Below are 23,518 nucleotides of genomic sequence, written 5' to 3' on the forward strand. Positions count from 1 at the left end.
CATATATATTTATATAGTAATAATATTCTATATTGTTTTTGTTAAAAATTCAAATACAAATATTACGAAAAACATTAATAATTTATAAATAATATATTAGTATAGTTTCGATAATAATAACTTATCTTATAGTTAAATGTATTTATATTTTTGAAAAAAGTTACACACACACACACACACACTGCTAATGATAATAATTATAATAAATAATAATAGTATATAATAATTTTACATCAAATAATGTGTAAAACTCGCGATTGTTTTAAATTTGGTCGAATTGTTTTAAATTGTTTATTCTAAACCTTTACACATAATTAATGTTGTGTTTTTTATGAACATTATTATATATAATATATAAATTGATAGACACTTTTGAGTTTTAATATTACAAAAACACGCGTGCCGAACGTATTATATTTTTTTTTTTACTTAATCCTATACATTTATCAAATAGGTACGTTGTTGTAAAAAAAAAAATTCCATAATTTTTTTATGTAGTAATCTAACACGCATATACTCATATACATTGTATAAGTATACAATGTATACAAGTGTGTGTATAAACATAAACAAAGTATCTATAGGTAGTAGAAAAGACGCGTTATTTTAGAAAAAAAGTCAATTCCATTTAACTGTATCATTGTCTAACTACGTTATTGTGTAGGTTAATACCTACTATACTATTAATTATAGGTACACGTGTGAATATAATATAATAATCGATCTTAATAATATTACTTCAATATCGGTAAATTATATTAATTTGTCACATAAATAAATATACGCATAGTAGTACCTATCTAAAGAGAAATATGGAAATAGGAAGACAAATAGGAATGTGGAACACAGAGATAATAATATTAAATAATGTTACTTAGAGTTTTCATTAATAATTGCGCAATGTTACGGCCAATGAATGTTAATGTATATAGTGTACTTATTATAGATAATAATAAAAAAAAAATAATATGAAAATTGAAATGAAAATGTAGGCCGGTTGCAATGATATAGGAGAAACAAATTTTAGAATGTATATTATTATTTCTATAAGTATAGTATATAAGACTGATTACACGACGATGACAATTTGTTGTACTTTGTTATTAATTGTATTTTGTTTGTTTTAAATATAGAAGTGATGGCAGAAATCGTTGCGGAATGACGTGTATAGGCACCTCAAACCGGAGGCTGCGACGATTGTTTTCCCGATCCAAACTTTCCGGTAGACGACGACGAAGATTTTATGCGGAGTGGACTCACTGTCGCCGTGTATGATGGTTTGTTGTTAGGCCTCCGCTTCAGTGACTCTCGGCGTATCGTGTACGACACAATTACCAACACAGATACAAGCAAGACGGCCAACACATTAACCACTACCGGTTCCTTGTTCAAGTGTAACTTTTGTTTGATCAACTCGGATATTGTCTGTTTACCGTCTCTGAAACATCCGCGATAAAAATATTATAGCTTTGAACAAAAATATTATACATGTAGAATTGAAACATTTTATGTGTAGGCATATATAATACATAAATACATAATACGTATGGGTATAAACTATAAATGGATAAAGCAGGGGCCAGGGACTGCGGCGTTTTCCGTGTAACCTGTATACAAAGTATACATATAGAATATCAGTAAACAGTAAGACCACACAAACATGGTGCAATATATATATATATATATATATATATTATATTAAATATTATGTATAACATGTGGTTTATAAATTGAAAAAAGCGAAATTATATACCCAGCAAATTCAAAAATGAATTTAAGGGGATTAACGTTTAAGACAAAAAGTTTGAAAAACCTTATAGAATCTCTAAATACATAAATATATACTCTATACTCTTTCTTTTATGTCTCAAGAAAAATATTGTCTGTTTTTTTACGAGTGTAAAAATACCTATTTGGATACTAAGATACTGTAGAGCGACGTATTGTACAGTTATACAAATATAATATATATCACAAGTAAAATACCAACTGCATTTACTGTATACATTGTGTTGGACATTTAAAAAAAGATGAAACGCGATATATATTTTTTTTTAAATTAAATATCTACAGCAAAAAAACTTAAATATCTTCATATAACTCGATAATTATACGGTAAGAAAATGACTTGACTAAACGATGGGATTTTCTAAAGTTAAGAAATCCAAGCCTTTTAAAAAAGTAATAAATTTGTAGGTAGGTAATTATGTTATGATTTATGATTTATGATCGATAGTACCTATATCGTTTTCAATTAGTTATAATAATAAACAATATTAATATGCATGAATTTTATTGGGAACTTATAAGCAAAAGTTATAGTATGCGAGGAAAATCCAATGTAGTGCGTAACTCTCATTAAGTGCAAACTCATGAACCGATGAAAGAAGCTCGATATAGTGTGATGTACAAGATTTCTGAGCGAACATAGATTTATTCGACCGTTAACAGAGCAAACCAGTAATAATAATAAAAAAAAAAAACAATTAAATACGTATGTACAAATTGTACAGTACAATAATGTATAAGTATGAACTATTATATAATTGATTAAAGCGTACGAAACTTAAGTAATAGCATTGATTATACACGGTATACTATGATGTATAATCAATGGTAATTGCATAAGACGTAATAAATAATAATACTAATACATGTAGAAGGAAGAGGTGTATATATGATTTTTGTGCGTGCAAATTTTCTTCGACAAGGCGCCATCACCACTATTACAACCGTCACCAACGTCATCATTGTCACAACCGTTGGACACCGCATCACCACCAGCGGACGCAAGCATGTTAATATAGTGGCAATAGTGGCAATAGTGGCATACACCCACACACACCCACACACTCGTCTGTTATATATTTTACGGTATTGTAGTATTTTCAACACATAAATAACAATACCGATCAGCAGACTTCCGATTTCATCCACCATTATTATTAGGTTATGTTATGTATTATAATAGACGAGGTATTTCGTCCTCCGTTACGCCGTTGTATTATTACCGCAACAGGTAGGTGTCTCGGGCTGCGTCCCGTTCTCGTGACGTTGTCGTCGACGTCGGAAGTCGCCATCTACGTCACAGTGTTGAAACGCTCGTTTCGCTGTATGTCGTGTTATGTCCGGCTGTTCGGTAACTTCGGTGGTCTTTATACGTCGTCTGTACGTCGGAGCTTTTCGCGATCGGTGTACGAATGAATATCATATAATTTTTACAAGTTATATTTTGTAAAGTGTGCTTTATATATAATTGGCCTTAAAGTGTACGGTCTGTATAATGTTATAGCGTGTGTCGACTGTATGAACAACATATTATAATAGTATTTTGTATATGTGGTGCGCGCGTGTCTGGTCGTTGTGGCGGTGGTGATGGTTGTCGTCGTCGTCCTCGTCGTCCTCGTCGTAAAACAATCTAATACAATTGTAATGATCACATCCGGCCGTTGCGGCCGCCGTGATCCGATCCGTCCGCCGCAGCTGGGGAGGACGGCACAAGTTGGAACGACTGACCGCCATTTCTGCAATATCTCATCGTGGACGGCGACAACGACGACGATGACGAATTCCTCCGGCAGGATTTCTTTTGCGACAACAGTGCGGCTGTGACAAACACCAGGGCCATCATCAACAGTACGCCCAGGACGTTGATAATAGCTTGTTGCGGTAACGTGCGGCCGTGTAGTTCACCCGAATTTAAAGACGACGGAGACGACGATGGCGTCGGCGCAGGAGTAGTTTGCTGTTGCTGATGCTGTTTCTGCTGTTGCTGTTGCCTATATTGATATTTTCAGTACATAATATATCGATAATTATTAATGTCGCTTATTATAGTATATACATTTTATCATTCGTATAGACAACATATCTATACGCCATAAATGTAAATGCCGATATATGTATAATAATAAGATGCATTATTTAGTAGTATTATAATAACTATCACAATTTTGGGGTAATAAAAAATTGTATAAATGCGGCTGACGCAACTAATGTAATTTAGCGAACTAGAATAAAACAATGAATGATTCTTTTAAATTCAAACAATCTCATAAAATCCAAATTTTTTCTCATTATCCTAATACATTATACAATTTCAAAAATAATATAAATATTTTTTTAAATTGAATACAGTTACTTCGCCCCATGGGCAGATAGGCCTACCGGGCATTTCCCGGTGGGCCCCCCTTCGTATTTCGGTTATTGGGCCCTTTTTAGACTTTTTTTTTTTCATATGAGGGCCCCTTTTTAAAATTTCCCTGTAGGCAAAAATGGACTATCCGCCCATGCTTCGCTCCCTTCAGAGTATCAGAGTATCAAAAATTGACTGCCTACTTATATTTTGAAGAGAAATAATGAAAAATTTTAGTATAAGGCCTGGTATATATTTATATACTTATATACCTATAAAATAAAACGTAAACACAAAATATGGGAGTAGGTATTTTAGAGAAGAAAAAACACATATGGACCTCGTATAATATGAGCAATAGATTTTTATACGAAATGCAATTTTAATATTAATTATAGTATTATGATGGGAACCAAGTACAAACCCATTATTATTGCTGAATATCGAGAAATCAGCGCGTTGCTGAAGTCCGGTGAGACAGGTAGCTATGGCCAATGTGAACGTGCACAGTCCCAGGGTGGCATGTATGGGCGCAAAACATCGTAGGCGACACACAGCCGTTGCGCCGCGACAACACAACAGCACAACGAACGTGAACAATCCAAGAGTGAACTATAAAGAAAATCCGGTTAAAGGTTATATGTCGTCTATTTAATCGGTGCTCGTTCGACGTGTGTAAAATGTGAATCGAGTGAATGTATAGTATATAGATATTATTGTCATTACCTGAATTACAAAAAGCGAAACGGTCAATAATCCCATCCAACTGTGTAACGAATACAAATGCGGTAAGCCTTTCAAACGATGATATTCCATAGCGGCCACAGCTCCCAAAACCACACACGGTACAGTAGCCAAATGCAATAGTCCGTGGGTTAATTTCACATAAGTACCTCTGCACGAAGTCGAACATCCAGCTGCCATTCTGTACACCAATATAGCTGCGTGCCAAAATGTAAGAACATTAATAAAATATTCAATTAATTAAATGTAACTTTCAAAAAAAGAATTAATAATATATTAATACATTTTAATACTGTATGGTTTTACAGTAGTGATCACACGGTCACTATTTACGTTATAATAAAAATACCAATTATAAATTATAATATATAATCGTAATGATTTTATAATATTGTGTGTATGTAGTCATTAACTTACAGAATCCTGTTAAAGTGACGAAACCGATCGTCATCAGGGTTGGGTGCAGGTTGAACCGTTGATCTTCGATCAAAATGTTTGAAGACGATATGTTTAACTGCGAAGATTGTTGTTGTTCCGTTGTGGTCGTTGTCGCAATTGTTGTGGTACTAATGTCGCTGCCACTGGCAGTGAAGTTTTGCTGGTGCTTATAAGTAAATACGCCGACGGATAACATTTGCTTCGGGGTCTGCGGTGGCCAGGGAAACCAGTTGGGGTCGTATCCGCCTCGATAGGCCATGGTCCAGTAAACGGTAGTGCCAGTGACAGCTAATAGCAAAATTGAGCACGCCGTTACTAGTACTACGTATTCAAACGTAGTTCCACATCCCAAAGCTGCCTGCGGACTGTTTGTTCCGGAATCTTCCACATCTGTCCCGGCTCCTGTACCGCTACCAGTTGTATAACGTGATCTACACAAAAAGATTAACAACGCATTAGTATTATTACAGTTGCTCAGTGGCGTAAGAAGACTCGTAGTGCCTCTGGTAAACCTATCAAAAAGCACCTTTTTAGCGATTTAAAAATTGAAAAAATTATATTTTTTTAACATTTATTTTTTATGTATATAATTAACACAAAATTATATAATAATTATCAGTTATATTATTACAATATAAATTTCAAACTTTAAAAATTTTCTTTTCTTGCTTTAAGGCTACAAGATACACAAAATTATATACATTTCAAAATGTATAATGAAGAAATGTCGTTTTGAAAGTAGAATAAAATTAAGTACCAATTTCGAAGCACAAATTTGAGCCCTTGGCGTAGGCACAGATCACCATACCCTTGCTACGCCATTACAGTTGCTTATAAATATGTATGAGTGAATGTATTGTGTGTGTGTGTGTGTGTGTGTGTGTGTGTGTGTGTGTGTGTGTATGTGTGCTATTGATTTAGCTTTTTGAAAACATAATTCTACATATTATAATATTATGTCAAAATGTCGCGTTTAATTTATGTGCATAAGGACATAAAGTACAACAGAATTCTCATATTTTTAAACCATGTATAAATTACACAATAGTTTTAACTATTGTTAAAATAATACTCTTTAAATAATAATCTATTATGTGCATATTTTAATACAAAATAAATTTATTTAACGTGTTTTAAGTCATAATATATTAATTTTTACTCACACAGTTTGATTTTTTCATTTGCGCATGTAAATTAAACTTTAATTTTACATTTTTAAACTTTTTAAAACATTTTAAAAAAATATTAAAAAATTAAGGGTGTTTTAATTTAGTATTAACTGTCTAGTAAAAACTTGTATAAAAATAATTAATTCATTTTTACAATAATATTTTTATTAAAACCTCTGGTGTATAATGCTAAGATTTTATTTCTATTTTTGTTTATACACATTTATCATACCTACGTAAAAATGTATATTTAATTTGTTTAAAGATATGTTGTATTTTGTATACACTAATTTATAAGTATAGGTATAGGTATATAATATTATGCATAAATGCATAATGCATGATAACTAATATCTGCAGTCTTGTGTATATCATATTTTACTACTAGTATCTATATGACAAAACCACTTGCATAATGAACTAAATAATTATTGTTGGCAAAAAAAAGAAAATGTATTATCGTAGTACGAATACTATACGTTGTCATAATATATATTATATATATGTTATTGTATTGGTCTAGCCAAGTGGACAATGGCAAGAGTGCACGTTTTAACTAAGGGCGTTACATTTTTATCATAATTCACGGCGAATATAAATTGAATTAATATTTTAAGTTTAGGGACGCCAGTATATCACAGTAAAGTTATGTATATAGGTATAGTAGCCAAGGGCGGCAAGCGCAACAACAGCTTATTGTTACGGTGCTGAAAAAACAAGGTCGAATAAAACGATTTTCTTCTACTCTTACTAGAGGAATTGGTAGAGGTATACGATAAATATATTTATCAAGTCTCTATAGTTACGCACGTCCTCAAACAAAATAATAAATGCCCCTACGTTGGTATTATAAATTATAAATCTCCTGGACCACAATCGTGATTTTAAAACTTTTATTATTCAAAATCCTAAGAGTGTTTTTTCGTTTTAAATTTATTGAATTATCTGCATACCCTAAATTGTATTTGCAAGGTGTATTTGTTCTGAAATGGAATATACGATAGCGCTTACATGAATTCACGTCAAAATTAAATTAATAAATTATAAAATATGTAAAGATTCTTTATAAGATAAAAATATTTATTAGAGTGTACTTCGTATGTCTATATAATCGAAACTCGAAAGAAAGATTGAATTCAGAAGATTCTCTACCATTATTGTTGGCTATTGAGGACGATAAAACATCATCATTATTCATTAAACTCTTTCAACGTGTAATTAAAGATTTTTTGCGAATTAAAGCAAGAAAGAAGTTTTTAATGTTTTTTTATATAAAATATGATTAATATATTGCAATTCATCACACCAAAACTAATCCATTAGGTACAAAAAGAGTTTTTCCTTATTTTTGTTTGTTATCAAAAAAAAAAAATAATAATAATAATAAAAGAGAGAGAGAGGGAAAAGGGTTTCTGACAAAAACACAATACTACGTCCTATGTATGTATTCCTAAATCAACCATTATTATGTTATAAATATTATTTTCAGATACGAGATACTCCCTGCAGATATACCTATATTTGTTTGATGATAAACATTGCAAATATACTTTAGTAGGTATATACATTTTTAATATAGGTATGTAGATAATTTAGTTTGAGAATAAAAAAATACAATTTGTGTCATTATACAGTTTTTGTATTATATTGAAGATGCATAGCAAAAATATTGCGTAGTTTTTTAATTTTCTTTTGGCCTCATTTCCACAATTAATTAGGTATTAAATCCAGCATATTCATTTTTGTATTCATAACGCATAACGTAGAATATGGTTATTAGACCTTTGGGTTAAAAATGTCGAATTCAAAATATGAATAAAATATTTTAATACACCAGTCACCTATACGATTGAAGTATACATAGATGTTTACATTAAAACATGCATTATTGAAACCTTTATTATTATGTAACGTTATGAATTATTAATCTTGAAAAAAAATGATTTGTTTTAAAACCATAGTTTTAATTAATTGTCATCGTTGTTATATATTTTAGTGGAATATTGATTAAAAATATTAATAAATTTATTTTAACAATTGTGTCAACTAGATACATCGTCATGGTACGATTTTTTACGCTTTCTCCTTCATTAGGCGTTTTAACTTTTATTCGTATTATAGAATTATTTCTGTGTTTTTAGTAGCTATTATATTATTGCTTGTTGTTCATATACTCTTATAGTTACCTACGTATATACATTATGTGGATATTCTACGTGTGATTCGTTTTAGTCGTATTTTCGGCAACTCATCGTCGATTGGCGGTGGCACATTGTTCAGTGTGAACAGTACGTAAAATATGGTCGAAGGTAGGTACATAAAAAAATACACATTGATGGATTTTTTTTTCAATTGTTAACCATAATTTTTTTTCTTGCCGCGTTCTCGAGTCCTTTCGTTCCTTCCTATCCTCTTGTCTGTCGGTTATGCATGCGCGATTATCGAGATCGCCATCCACCTCCACGCCACCACTAGTCACTACCACTATAACTGCGATCACTTGACTGTCATCGCGTAATATCCTAGAGAAATCGGCGCGATACGCTCTTGTATTTTTTTTTTATTATTATTATTATTATTAAAACCTATTATCGAAGAAACGCCGACGTGTTTTATATTAAAAAAAAAATAAAAAACAAATTAGAAAAAATACCGCGAGAGGATATCCTCGATCGTTCCCGTTACCACGCAAGTAGCAATAATAACACAGGTCGTTAACATCACATAATATTTTAGAGGGAGTGGCGATGGTGGCGTCGGCGGCGGCATTGACGATCGATCGATTAAATTCACATAACGACACGACTTACCGCACATATTGTATAAGCATTTTTCATGCAAAGTATTAAGTTTTTCGTATATATAGATATTAGGTAGGTATATACAGTATGATAGAATTATTGAAAGTCAGGATATTCATCCTCTGAAAACATTCAAATCGTTCATTTATTCTCAAATATACTTTTTTGAATAGTGTAACATATTTTTTGAGCAGATATATATTATGTTACACTCAATTATGAAATATTAAAAATAAGTATAAATAATATAGTAATTAAATATATCTCATCATATCTTTTCTTCGATGTTTGTGTTTTTGAGACTCGAGACTCGAGAGTTATAAAACTGTATTTTTCAAAATAATCTATATTATATATATTTATTTATCATATTGATTATTTAGGTTAGGTTTTAAATTTCATTAAATCTCAATTTTTAATTAACTTATAATAAACTTCAAACTTCACATTCTAAAACAAAATATTTTGATATTTAACAAAATATTGAACAAAGAACATTTCCATTTCTAACTTTATATAAGCGTTTAAAGTTAATTGAGATTATTCGAGAATGAGGGTTGTGAGTGTTATGATTTATTATGATTAAATGCATTCTATATTCTCGTTATTTTTATTATTTGTAATTTGTCAATTAAACACGTCATAACTATATTATAGTGTTAATACTGCGAGTACTTAAATGATCATGAATATGATTATATCTTAAAGCGCTTAATTGCAGATCTGTATGATTTCTTTAATTATTTTTTAAAATTATACTTATAAAGAGGGGAGCAATTTATTTAATTACCTATTTCGATTTACGTTTACTCGAGAAAGCGTGTGATAGGTATCTACGTTAATTATTTAATCCCACAAACTACTACAGATTCTAACGATTCCACTACCATATAAATACCCAAGTCTTGAATAATTATATAAACACTTATTTAATATAACGGTTAATAGGTACTTTATACAACGACAAAGTATATTATGGGAAATAAATATGATTTTTTTTTCAATTATTCATTTTGTATGAAGCACGAGTATAATTTATGTCATAAATTATGTGTTGGAGCTAAAAGTGGTGTAAAAGTAACTGCCTAGCTATTATATAATTATATTATTAAAACCTTTTCAGCATTCTTTTATACGACAAACCGTTTACTTTTTTAATAATTTTGAAAATATACGATCGCTTTGTGTCTGATTAAGTGTATTATGGTTGTTAGTGTATATGTACATAGATATATGACGATTCTATACCCAACAAGTGTATAAAGGGCTACAACTATCATTAATAATGTTGGATTGATTGATTGATTGCAAGTTCAATCGCCTTCGTAGCATTTTGTATTTCGGAAGTATATACCTATTCCAAATTATACTTATATTAAATAAGTAAAAAAGTACCTATATATACTCGTACTTAATATAAGTATAATAGGTATGGTTCTTCATTTATGCGTCCATGACGGTTGTTTATATTGTCGCACAAATACTATGAAACACAATTTTGTGACTTTAAAAGTAATTCGAATAGATGACATCCATCATATTGGAATTTTGAAAATCAAATTTAATATCGCTGAATCGATTTCAAAAGTGGTATTATATTTCAGAGAAGATCCGGTACTCGAAGCTTATTAATCGTTATACGAACGGATAAACATCTATGAGTGGTCATATTTTAGCGCAACCACTGGAATAATATATCATTATACCAATATACGGCCTATCGCTTATACGGGTGTCTAATATTTTGTACAGGAATTTGACGTACACAACCACACCGTAAAGGCGTAAATTACGTAAAGGTATTGTATATAATATAGTGTTATAAATTATAAAAAATGTAATGTGATGGTAACAGGTCGATAATAATATTCGAATTCAGTAATAATATTTAATATAATTAAGTACACATAAATTATTATGTGCTTTTAACTCAAAAATATATGGACGTTATTGCAATAGCGCGTTTTCATAGACAACAGCCACAGAGCATAATAAAGTATTATGTATATTTATTATATCATATTTGGTATACCTATATAGATAGGTAATACCTCGTAGCGGGTATAACCGCAAGCCGACGTTTACAGCGTCCGCCATTCATCGTGAACGGCGGGAGACAACGGTGTGCAAGTAACACACGGGAATATACATATAGTAATGGCTTTTGACAATAATAATCATTATAATTAATTAAAAACGAAATACTTTGTTTCACCGCGCGTATTCGCTTATACGTAACGAACTGCGGCGATCGCAAATTAATACGGCCTCGTTGTATATTACTATTATTATTTATACATCGGCGGCAACGGCAAACTTTTAGCTGCGGAAGCAATGCGTGTAATACATATTACACACACACACACATATATATAATACAGTGGATACGATGGGAGGTATACATATACATTTGTATATAATACACGTACACACACGCACACACTACAAATTGACACCAATTAATGCTCTCACACGTACACATCGTATTACACACAAATGTGTACACAGTACGCGCGATCCCTCATCCAGCTCCCGGTACGGATATTTGTTACGGCGGGTCGCATATAAATACGGCTTATGCGTGTATATGTTTTATTATATTATATACAATTAAACGGTATGATGATATTAATAATAATAATAATAATAATAATATTATTGTTATTATTATTATTATAACTATATACAACGCTATTAGTTTACAATGTTACTGCCGACGACGTAGTTCTCACGCGTATAAAATACACACGTCGTCGTCACTGCCGTAGGACGAAGATGTGCAACGGTCTGTACAGTACATGATATTATAATATTATTATTGTTTTTTTATACGTTATAATATATTATATACGCGCGCGCGCGAGTATTAAATTTCTCGAGCTTAAAAATTGTTTTGAAAGCGTCCGTCGTACATACATACCATATCATACCAGATAATATGCATATTGTAATAAGCCGCGCGTAAGGCCACAACCACCTGGAAAAACGTACTACCTACCTACTACGATTATCCACCCTATTCGTATATGTGTGTGTGTGTGTGTGTGTGTACGGCCCACCCTAAATTTACGTACACACAATCATGATTTTCGTACAATGTATATTAAATATTAAATGCATTTGTTTATCTGTTAATGATTTTACGAATAACGCCGTAGGTATTATATAAATACCACGTACACATATTGAGATTTCGTTTAAATATATATATGTTTATTGTTACTGTGCGTAAGACATCTTGGTATAAAGTGTATTAGGTTTATTAAAATAATGTATTGTATTGCGTGAAACTTACTTGAGATGATTTCCGCTTCCCGAAGATTTAGATTTCGCCATTATATATTATATATTTTCCAACACGGTTTTCTTTAGTCGGCACACACGTGCGAATGATACTCGGAAAATATACGTTAGAGTGCTTTTAGAAATCGTTTGGTTTTTATATATATAGTTATTATGAGTGATTAAAATGAAACGATATATTTTTATAATTTAATGAATTATAATATCCTATATTACGTATTCGCACCGCATGGTCGGAGGAGTATAATTAACTAAACTAATTGTTGAACTGTTAAACATTTTAATAGGTACTTACAAAAAAAAAGGCGTATGTTGTCAAAAAAAAGTCTTATATTTAAAAAAAAATCTCGAACTAAAGTATTCAAAAATTAATACTCAATTGTTCCTATTCTATTGAAGCGCACCTTACACTGAATACCTATACGTATACGCGTACCGAGCTAAGTCAATTGTATATAATGTATTCAAAGACCGACGTTGGATAGACAACAGACAACTCTAGCAACAGACTCGCTGACTACACAATAATATTGCCACCGCTACCACAGATGATCATCGCGTCGCCACACGCCTACCTATATATATATATTATATAAAATAAGTGTAACAACAACATCCGCTGCCGACACTTCCACCTCTACCTCCACCACTATTATAATAATTATAGTACCCGTCTCAACAATTTATATATACCTATAGTAGTATATATATATATATATATATATATATATATATTATGTATACTTGTTTTATTCGTATTATAATAAAAATAAAATTTTTAATTAAAGTATCTCGTCATTCGGACGAGTAGTGTTTGTAAGTTACAATATATATTTCATACTACTGCGTTTATGACATCGTATTATGTATGAGTGGTTTTATAGAAAAAAATGATTTATTACTATTTTTATTAATGAAACGCCAAGTCCGGATTAAGGGAAAACTTCGTTGGCACTCTCGCATCATGTATACCACTCCCCATCAACCACGACGCGCGCGCATAAGCACCCCAAAAACAGCCACGAAGGACGTAAGGACCGTTGTATACGATCGTTTATACTGGTCTGGTTGATCAAAACCAATAACGATTCCCTTGAATGCACGAACCCCTAAAAAAACTGCAAGGGGATAGAGATAATACGAATAGAAGGGCAGACTACAGAATTCGATCTCCCAAATTTCCACGACAATAAACATATAATATTACTAGTTTCACTGCATCAGCAATTCATTTCAATCGTAATATTTTATCAAAACAACATCGATTTACGATTATAAACATATACATATATTATATGTGTATATAAATAATAATAATAATAATATATACTATAAAATATGCGCTCACTTCTCTTTGGACTTATTTTCTCCGTTTCCGGTCCCGGTTCCTCCACCGGTCAGCGAGTCGTTCGGTCCGCCGGCGTTTTTCTTCGAGTCGGAAATCGGACCACCGCCACTAGCCGTGGCCGGTAGAATGCCTGACATGGCCAAAACGGGCACCTGGTCGTCGTCTTCGCCGGCCCCGTTGTCGTTGTTGTCGCCGCTGTTGTCTTCATCGTCCGCATTGTCTTTGTTCGGTTTTTCTTCGTTGTCCGTCTCGTCGGGCGGCGGCAACAGAACGGAGCTGTCGTCCGTCGCACCGCTATCGGCGGCGCCGGTGGCCGCCTGATCGTCGTCCATCATCATCGCGCCGTGCGGTTGACGGTTGAGGTGGACAGGAGTCACGGGCGACACGGTAGATCCGGTGCCGCCGTCGTCGGCCGGCGTATTGGGGGTACCGGCCGCTGATAGGGGCACCACGAAATCGTCGTCGGGTTGCGCGAGCGGCGCCGACGCCTCGCCGTCGATGGGTGGTGGCAGGAAAGTGGTGGTGGTGCTGTTGTTTTGGTTGTCCATCGAAACGCTCGGTAATATGAACGCCGTATAAATATTTTATAATTTATTATCGGTAGGCACTGGAAATGCACAGCGGCTTGTGTGATATATTATATAATATATGTATACTGTGTACACCTATATTGTAAATTATATATACGTGTGTGCTCGCGACGATCGTATAATATTATAATAATATATATATATATATATATATATTTGTATTTAAATTATATTTAAGATTGAAAATGGTTTGGTTACAGTTATATTATTGAGCACTAAGCGTTGCGTCGTGAGCAATAGTGTGCAGCGTATATATAACGCGGCGGTCGTCTCTGCTGATTCTGACGAGATCGTCGCGGATGCTGATGCAGACGCACTACCTACCACCCTCTGAAGCCGCTGTTCGCGTCGGTGTAGTACAGCCACCGCTGGTGCACCGGGGGAACGATGTATTTGTGGAACACGAGACGATTGCCCTCCTACGCCGCTGTTGCGACCCACGGTAACTCATTTAGAGTCGATGGTACGCGGTGCCGGATATTCCTCGCACGTGCAGTGATGTGTAATGCGGACGGATTGTATACGTATATAATATATATATATTGAATAATTACGTATAAGATAAGAAAAACCGTTTACGGTTTTTGCACACACATCAACTTGCACCCCGACGTCGTGGTCTGCTGAAAACAATCGTTGTGGTCTCACGCGATAGACAACTGTTGTCCGTGTGTTTACACGCACCCCGCGCAAACTTCTATACGTATTCCTATATTATAAGTGAAATTTCGTTAGACGGGTTCTATGTATATAATATGTTATACTACTGCTGCACTACGGGTTTGCGGTCCACATACGTCGTGTACGATATATACGTGTATGTATATATATATTATACGCGGCAATATATGCAGGGAACGACGCGAGCGGACACAACCGGCGGACGGACGTTATGTCCGGGGACGTGTATACTACTGCCGCCGACGAGGTGCACGGCCGAGGTGGTCGCGGGAGCGCGGCGGTTGATGTGGACGAGGAAGCGCGGCCGCGGTAGTGGTGGCGGTGTCGGTGTCGTAGTCGCTGCCGCCGCCGTCGTCGTGGTCGTCGTTGCCGCCGTCGTTGCGTCGTAGTAGTCGTGGAAGCGGCAGGAGCAGCAGGAGCAGCAGGAGCAGCAGGCAGCAGCACACAGGGTGGTGTACAGCAGCAGCAGCTACGGCGGCGGGAGGGCGCGGCGGCGGTGATGTGTGCGCGGTGCGCGCGTAGTCGTCGGGCGCGCGCGGCAACCCAGTTTTGTGGAGCGCGCGAGAATTTGGATCCGGGAGAACCGGACGCGCGGAGAAGCGCGGCTATTGACTCGGGCGGCGGCTGCGGATCTGGCGGTGGCGGCGCTGTTGGCGGTGTCGTTGGCGGGGAGTGGGGGGGAGGGGGGTAGAGGGACGAGCCGTGCGGCGGTGGTGCGACCGTCGGCGGGGTGGCATTTTGTACATTATATACGGCGAGGGGTGCGTGTATCGCGCGCGTCGCAGTCGTCCCGGGCTGCTGTGGAAGCTGTGCTGTTTCCGCTCGCCACCACCGCCGGAATCGATGATCCCTGCTAGGATACGCGCGCAGCTGTATAACGAGCGCGTTCGTTCGTCCGTTATAGTGCGTGCGTGCGTGCGCCGCCGCCCATGAGCTCGCGTATATATAAGCGCTTTATAGATATATTATTATATACGTGTTTGGTTGTTCCACCCTACGACGACGGCGGCGGCGGCGGCGTTCCACGGAGGCTCGTCGTCGTCGGCGCAGGCCACCTCCGCCGGCGCGCCAACTTGCTGCTCGCACAGCGATCGGGCCAGCTACCGGTATAATAATATTGCCCCGACTCGCCCAAAACCATCACTCGGCACCGCTGACCCACAACTATACACCCGCGATGCGTGTGGGTGTGAGATCATTTTTTTCGGTGACCCTCGCAATCGTTGTTAAACAAACACCCCCCTTCCCTCCACGCACTATAGCACCTCGCGAACTGAGCCGCCGACTATATTATGGTGTTATTATTATGTGTACACACACATACATGACGTACAATATCATTATTATAATATTATTTTGTTGCCGTGACGCCGCGGGTCCAGTATAACTGTTATGCGCAGACTACGGTCGTCGGCTAGAGCAATATAAACAATATGACAGCGTTTTTATTGATAGAACTCTGCGATATGATTTCTCGGTTTCGTGTACAATAATTATATTGTAATAGTCATTATTTATTAAAATACCGCATATATATAGTCGTAAATCGTAATAATGAATTATATTTAATAAAAATTTTTAATTTTACATTTCTTATAAATAATGTAAATCGGACATAATAATAGTATGACTTGTAATTGTAAACGACCGTGACGTATACGTAGGTTGATGGTTACTTACAACAAGGACTAAGATTTACATATTTCGTGTAAATATCTATATATATGTACAAATGCATTATGCATTTATAGATCGGTATGTTTGGTTTTGCAGCTTCTTTTTACAAATTTGGTCAGTTATGTCCAATAATCACCTCACACATGACCAGTTTTTATTTTGAATATTTTTGAATATTTTAAGTTGATAGAGGCTTGTATACTATTGCATGCTAATAAAATACAAAAAAGTATGTTTTACAGTATATTTTAACTGAGATAATGCAAAATGCAACGTCATATTAATAAAAGCTTAAAAAATGATGTAGATTTATTTAAAAGTAAGAGCAACAAAAATAATTTAGCTTACATAAAAAGTAACTTAATTCAATTGTATGTTAAAATTATCAAATGATTTTTATAAGATTATAAAAATAATATTTATATTATAACTCTCATTAATATTAGCATATATTAATAATAGTTGGGAAAACATTGGGAAATTTACTATATATTTCAACAAAATACATATAATATTATACATATTTTACTATTGTATATTGCACACTTGTATAGTTGTATATACATTCTAGCTGTATACTTATAAGTTATGGATTTATGATGCATTAAAGCTAATATATACATATGCAAGTATAAATATAATAGAATACATAGAATATATAAGTGCATACTACATATTAGGTATATATATATATATATATATATTATTTTACTATGTGTACCTAAATGAAGTCAGAAGAATACATTATGTTATTATGCGATACAATAGTCAATATTAGACACTTATTTTTTTTTAAATCCTCTACATCTACCAAGGTGTACAAATAAAAGTAACCCCCCCTCCCAACAAAAAAATTAATAATAACCAAAAACAAAACGTCCACAATTAATTTTTTGTATACACACTGCAATATAAAATGATTAATGAACAGTAATTCACTTTAGGCGTGGCTACTGGCTAAACATTAAACGTCGGGATACCAGACTTAAATATTTACTGTTTATTCAAGTCGAGTATATACGCTATGGCTGACGGGTCCAATATGTACAAGTGGTGTCTACCTATAGACCACAGTTCGATACAAATTACACTGGTGTGAGTGAGTTGATTCCCGAAACTTACTTTACGTATTAATTGATTCCTGAGTTCATTTAGGAGACGTATTAATCGATTCCCTAACTGCAGCCTATTAGCGTTACCTAGAATATACTATGGGGAGGTTGACTAAAAAGTTTCTCCGACATTTTTTTTTTTTTTGTTATTAAATTTAATGTTTTACGTATTATATTTTAATTGTTTGTGTTATATCATGACAATTTAATAGTAGGTTAAACTTCTTAGATTTAGTTATTTAATGTTGTCCTTCATAAATACTTGTTTCTTAATTTTCTACCGATATACAACAAAAAAAGGTATCAATTCATACATATATCTAAATTGCCCCGAAATCAATTCACCGGTCTCGTACGCAGTTGATTACACGCGTACATATAAATGAGTTAAAACTACAACTCGGATATTCGCGTTATATATATACGTATATAGCACTGAAGCTATTATAGCATTAGGATAATCTGATGATGCAAATTATGTAGGTAATGCTTTTATGGCTTATGTGGTGTAATAAATTAAAACAGTAATAGTATAACAATCCCTATTTTTTTCCTTAAACATTTCGTATTCCTATTAATATTTCACCCTTATACCTACTCTTATAGTCTTATCGAGGTATTACTACTTAAATTATTTTTTATACAAAAGTCCATTATTGTCACAATTTTACTAAATTCTTTAATTTATTAGGTATTAGTTGTACACAAAATTATGTACTACAAAAATGCACCTACTTAAATAGCGGTTATAGATATAATCTAAATAATATGTTGTATTATAACCAAACATTAATGACAAACAGATACTATCTACTTTTATTAAACCAATTTAATATATTAAAGTGGTATAATAAAGGTAATATTGCAACGTATTTGGAAAAAAAATAGTATAACCTACTACATATTGACATATTATCTACTAATATACGAATTAATTAATATAAATATATTATCCACCACATATTATTGTCCTTACACAGCGCTAACAAAAAGTATTTTGTAAGTAATGATTATTACTGAATTCAAATTTAACACAACCATCACTGTTGTAATTAACTCAATGACGAGGTAAGTACCTATCTACATTAAAATTGAACTATAAAACAGAGCGAATCCCTGGAATTTTTAATCAAATAAAAATGTAATTGTATCACAAAGATTGTTATGAATGTTAAGATTATTTTATAATTTACTTTTTTTTTGTTTTTATAGTAATTTATTTTACTATTAGCATTAGGTACAGTGGTACAGTATTACGATATAATATATATATATAAGAAATAAGTTAAAATTAATCTAAATATTTTGAAAATGTCGTTGCGTAGGTATACTGTATAATAAAATATAATAGTACACGTAAAAATGTCAAGCCCGCCCCAGGAAAATATATTTGAATTCCAACTAAATAACTAAGCTGTAATTCTATGTTTTAATATCCAATTCCATCAACATTGTTTTATATTAATAGTCTGTAAAATATAAATTGTGAAAATATCATTTTTAGATTTTTTTATTTCAGTAAAAACTGCTTATGGAGGAACCTTATTTTAATTTTTCAAGTTGGTAAAATTCGTTTTAAAAAGATTTAAATAAATCAACTTCTTAATAATAATTGATATTCATTTTCATTTAATACTAAGATTATAGAAAATCATGAAATAAACATGTATAAATAAGTCAGTAAAGTTTTCATATTTTTTAAAATCTGTAATTTTTGTTTTATAAAATAATTCCATATCGTCAGGTTTGATCATATTTTTCGGCTCGTATTCACATAAGATATCTTGAAGTTGCCCCTTCCAATGGTCACAGTTCACACAGACACCGTAGAGCCATTAGGTAATTGTTATAAATTAATCGACATGTATCTTATTTTAATAGCCATAATGTACTTGAAACATTATCGTCATTATCGTATGATACTTGATAAAAAAAAAAATAGTAATGGCAAGCTTCAGAAGTGTAAAAATTCGTTATGCCGCAAGTGTTTTGTCCAAAAGTAATTCGTTATACCATACGATTTTCAAGGAAACGACTGTTTCATTCATTGTATCGAGATATTCTTCATTATCTAGTTTTGTTATATATTGCGAGTTTACTGTATATATATTACATATTATGACATATAAACATATATTTATTAGGTATATAAGACTTAAGATATTTATTGTGTACCTATGTACATTAAAAAAAAACTTGGTATGTGCGTATACCTATATTAAACGATTTATGAATGAATGTACTTACATAGGTATATTATGTAAATTTTAAATTTTAAAATTTCATACTATAGCAAAATTATTATACATATATATATAACTGTATATACTATATATGCGTATATTTGTCGCTTTTATCGTTGTATATGCCTACTAAATAGTAAATAGTAAATACATCATTGAATTTGCATATATTAATTTTATTATTATGGTTATTTGTTTTCACATAACATTGATGTCAGGCGTGGATCCAGAATATATTTACGAGGGGGGGGGAGCGATAAAAAACGGACATGGCCTAAACGCTATATCGGTGAGACAATGCATTTAACGAATTAGGTTTTAAATTCACGCCAAATCACCGTTATATTTTTTATGTATTATCATAATATTTATCTTTTGGTTATTATTTATAGTAAGTAGGTATATATACACATATATACACATATAGCTATTATTGTTTGAATCCATTATACGTATTACTTATATTAATCATATAAAATATAGGTACTAGATACCTAGTATATGAAATATTGAAATGCATACGTCTCTTTTACAGTTTTATACTTCGTGTAATTACTAAAGAAAATAATACTATTTAGATGACTTTTTATAATATGAAATAAGATACTAAATAAACACATTGTGCAATTAAATTTATAAATTACTAAATTAGACATCTATATTTAATATACTTAGGTAATGCTTATTATTATTATTGTAAGTGCAATAATATAATAAGATCCTTACAAGTTATAAATTATAATATAGCCAATATAAAGGACATAAAAGTAGATATTAATGATATTATATTTATAAGAAATATATGTATAGTAAAGTAGTACCTACTTATATATCAGTACTGATGATATATATTAAATGTTAATAATTAGTTAGTTAACATGCATTATGACGTATACCTAGTACTTACGCGTATGATGTACCTATATTATTATACATTGCTATATACATACTGGTATAAGTGTATAATGTATTTTGGTTTATGGCTAGTTTCTATCAGAAACTATTAAAAATATATAATATACCAATATAACCTATGCAGTGACGTATTTAGGATTTTGTCAAAGGGGGATATACTTTGCGAACATATAATTTCCTTGACGAGGGCGGGGGAGGGGGTACATTTCCCATCACCACCGTTTCCCAAAAATGTTGAGCATTTATATACTTATTATTAATAAGTACCTACACATAAATATATACAATTTTAATCTTTTGTTTTGATAATATAATTATAATTTTTTATAAAATGGAGAAAACCATAAGAATAAAATATGTAGTACCTATTGATAAATATACAAATTTATATGTAGGACGAAAACAGTAAAAGATAGTGCACCAACCAGTGCTTCGAACTTAAGAGCCTCAGGGCTTCAGTGCAGCTACTAAAGGAGGACCCTTTTTTTTGGATATTTGGCCAGGGCCCGGGGGCCTGAGCCTCGGGAAGGTAAAAGCCATTAGGCCTAGCTGCCTACACTCAGAAAAAAATGTAATTTAATTGAAAACCACATATTAAATCAATGAAAAACGGGTATGATTTTGATCTAATGAAGTAAGTTTATTATATTCAGGTTTATTTATGTATATATTTATATTCAGGACAATTCTTAAAAAAAAAAAATAGTAAATTTTCTATTAAATTAATTATGACTATAAAGTTTAAAGAAATTATTTCTTTCATAATAAGAAATCATATAGGTAATAGAAACAAATATTAATTGTAATAAGATCAATACTACCTCCTTTAAAATATAACCTTAATATCTTTAAACTAAATGTACAAGATAAAAGTAATAATGATGATTTTTTTTTTTAAATGCAAAAAATTCAAGCACCATGTTAATCAAGGTGTTGCACAAATCCGCCAGAGTTGAGAGCGGGATACGTTCTTGTTACTTGTACCTGCCTATGCTTGGGAACCTAACGCTAACAGTTACAATTTGAATTGATAACTGATGCCAAATCTCGAGTATTTAAGCTGTTTCTGAGCCGCCACAAATTTTGAGTTAAACACTGTTTAGCTATGCGATTCGTATAATTCGTGTATAATGAAACTAGGATATTCTTATTCTTATATAAATTGTCTTTTTAATGTATTTATCTACAATATATGTTTATATCGTCATGCTTTTTATATTTTATGTATTTTATATTATCCTTAGCATAGAAAAATGTTTATTAACATCAATAATGTTTATTATAATAATTATTAATTTTTATTCAAATATAATATTAATTAATTTAAATTATAATATTTGATCATACTACTCATAGGTTAGGTAGTTAGGTTTCGCACAATGTATATTAAGTGAATCCAGTCTATTCAGGCTGTTTTCACCCATTCTGGACCTTAAATGTGTCTTGAGACAAAGTAACAAAATAAATGTCCGTTCATTTGTTGTTTTAGTTACTGGCAAGTGGCAGTATAGCCATCACATGTAGGTATTACTGGTATTAGGTACCTACCTAATTAAAAGACATTTGGAAATTAATTAGCAGTTTATTAACATAACAAATATTAATGATAAGATGCAATATCTAGCTACCAAGTTATCGCTAACCTATATTGAGATCTTTGCCTATTTCTTAAAAAGGAATCTCTTATGTAAGCACTAAATCAGTATAAATTCAGTTGACAATTATCGGTATATTAAATTCATAACAACTAACAACAAATATTCTCATACCAATTATGAATTAAAACATTACTTTATACATAATAATATTATATAATTAGGTAGGTAATAAAGAAGTATGATAATTAATAATACTATATAAACAACTGGCATGGTGATTTTTATTCTTACTTAAATAAAAATGAAACAATAGCAATACTCTTTTTTTTCATTATAAATAATATATTACACATTTACCTATTCCAAATAATATAAAAATTAGCGATTGATAAATCATTATTAATCTTTTTTATGACATAACTAAATCTAAATGTAGGTATTAGGTAGGTATGTGAAGTGTGTTAATAATGAAAATAATGTAAAGAATGTATCTTATTGGAGAAATAATATAATGAAAAATTATAAAATTACTAATAAGTTAATTTTTTAGTATAACTGATGCCTGGCCAATGACCATATATATCTTTAGAATAGAAATGTGATAATTATAGTAACTTGGCACTTGTTATTAACTTGTAAGTTTTAATACTTCTTAAACATAAATTTAAAATTATTCTATAACATAGAATTAATAACTAGAGTAGGTAGTAGTGATTAAGAAATGGCATCTCCAACTGAATAGTTATTGGAACAGAACTTATAAG

General features: G+C 32.4%; 1 protein-coding gene across 2 annotated transcripts; it reads right to left on the reverse strand.

The window, feature by feature from the left end:
- LOC132923831 (uncharacterized) lies at positions 1 to 15,500 on the reverse strand. Of its 2 annotated transcripts, XM_060987805.1 has the most exons (6): positions 13,939 to 15,500; positions 5,297 to 5,748; positions 4,862 to 5,076; positions 4,560 to 4,747; positions 3,012 to 3,779; positions 1,297 to 1,438 (listed from the first exon to the last, which is right to left on the reverse strand). In XM_060987805.1, the coding sequence occupies exons 1-5, from the start codon at positions 14,484 to 14,486 to the stop codon at positions 3,437 to 3,439; spliced, it is 1,746 nt and encodes a 581-aa protein (XP_060843788.1). In that variant the 5' UTR covers positions 14,487 to 15,500; the 3' UTR covers positions 1,297 to 1,438; positions 3,012 to 3,436. The 2 variants fall into 2 exon arrangements, with proteins under 2 accessions (XP_060843789.1, XP_060843788.1); XM_060987806.1 differs by lacking the exon at positions 3,012 to 3,779 and having other exon boundaries at positions 1 to 1,438; positions 13,939 to 15,473.
- Between the last annotated feature and the right edge of the window lie 8,018 nt (positions 15,501 to 23,518).

Source organism: Rhopalosiphum padi, chromosome 3 (genome assembly GCF_020882245.1).
Source record: "Rhopalosiphum padi isolate XX-2018 chromosome 3, ASM2088224v1, whole genome shotgun sequence".
Lineage (NCBI taxonomy): Eukaryota > Metazoa > Arthropoda > Insecta > Hemiptera > Aphididae > Rhopalosiphum > Rhopalosiphum padi.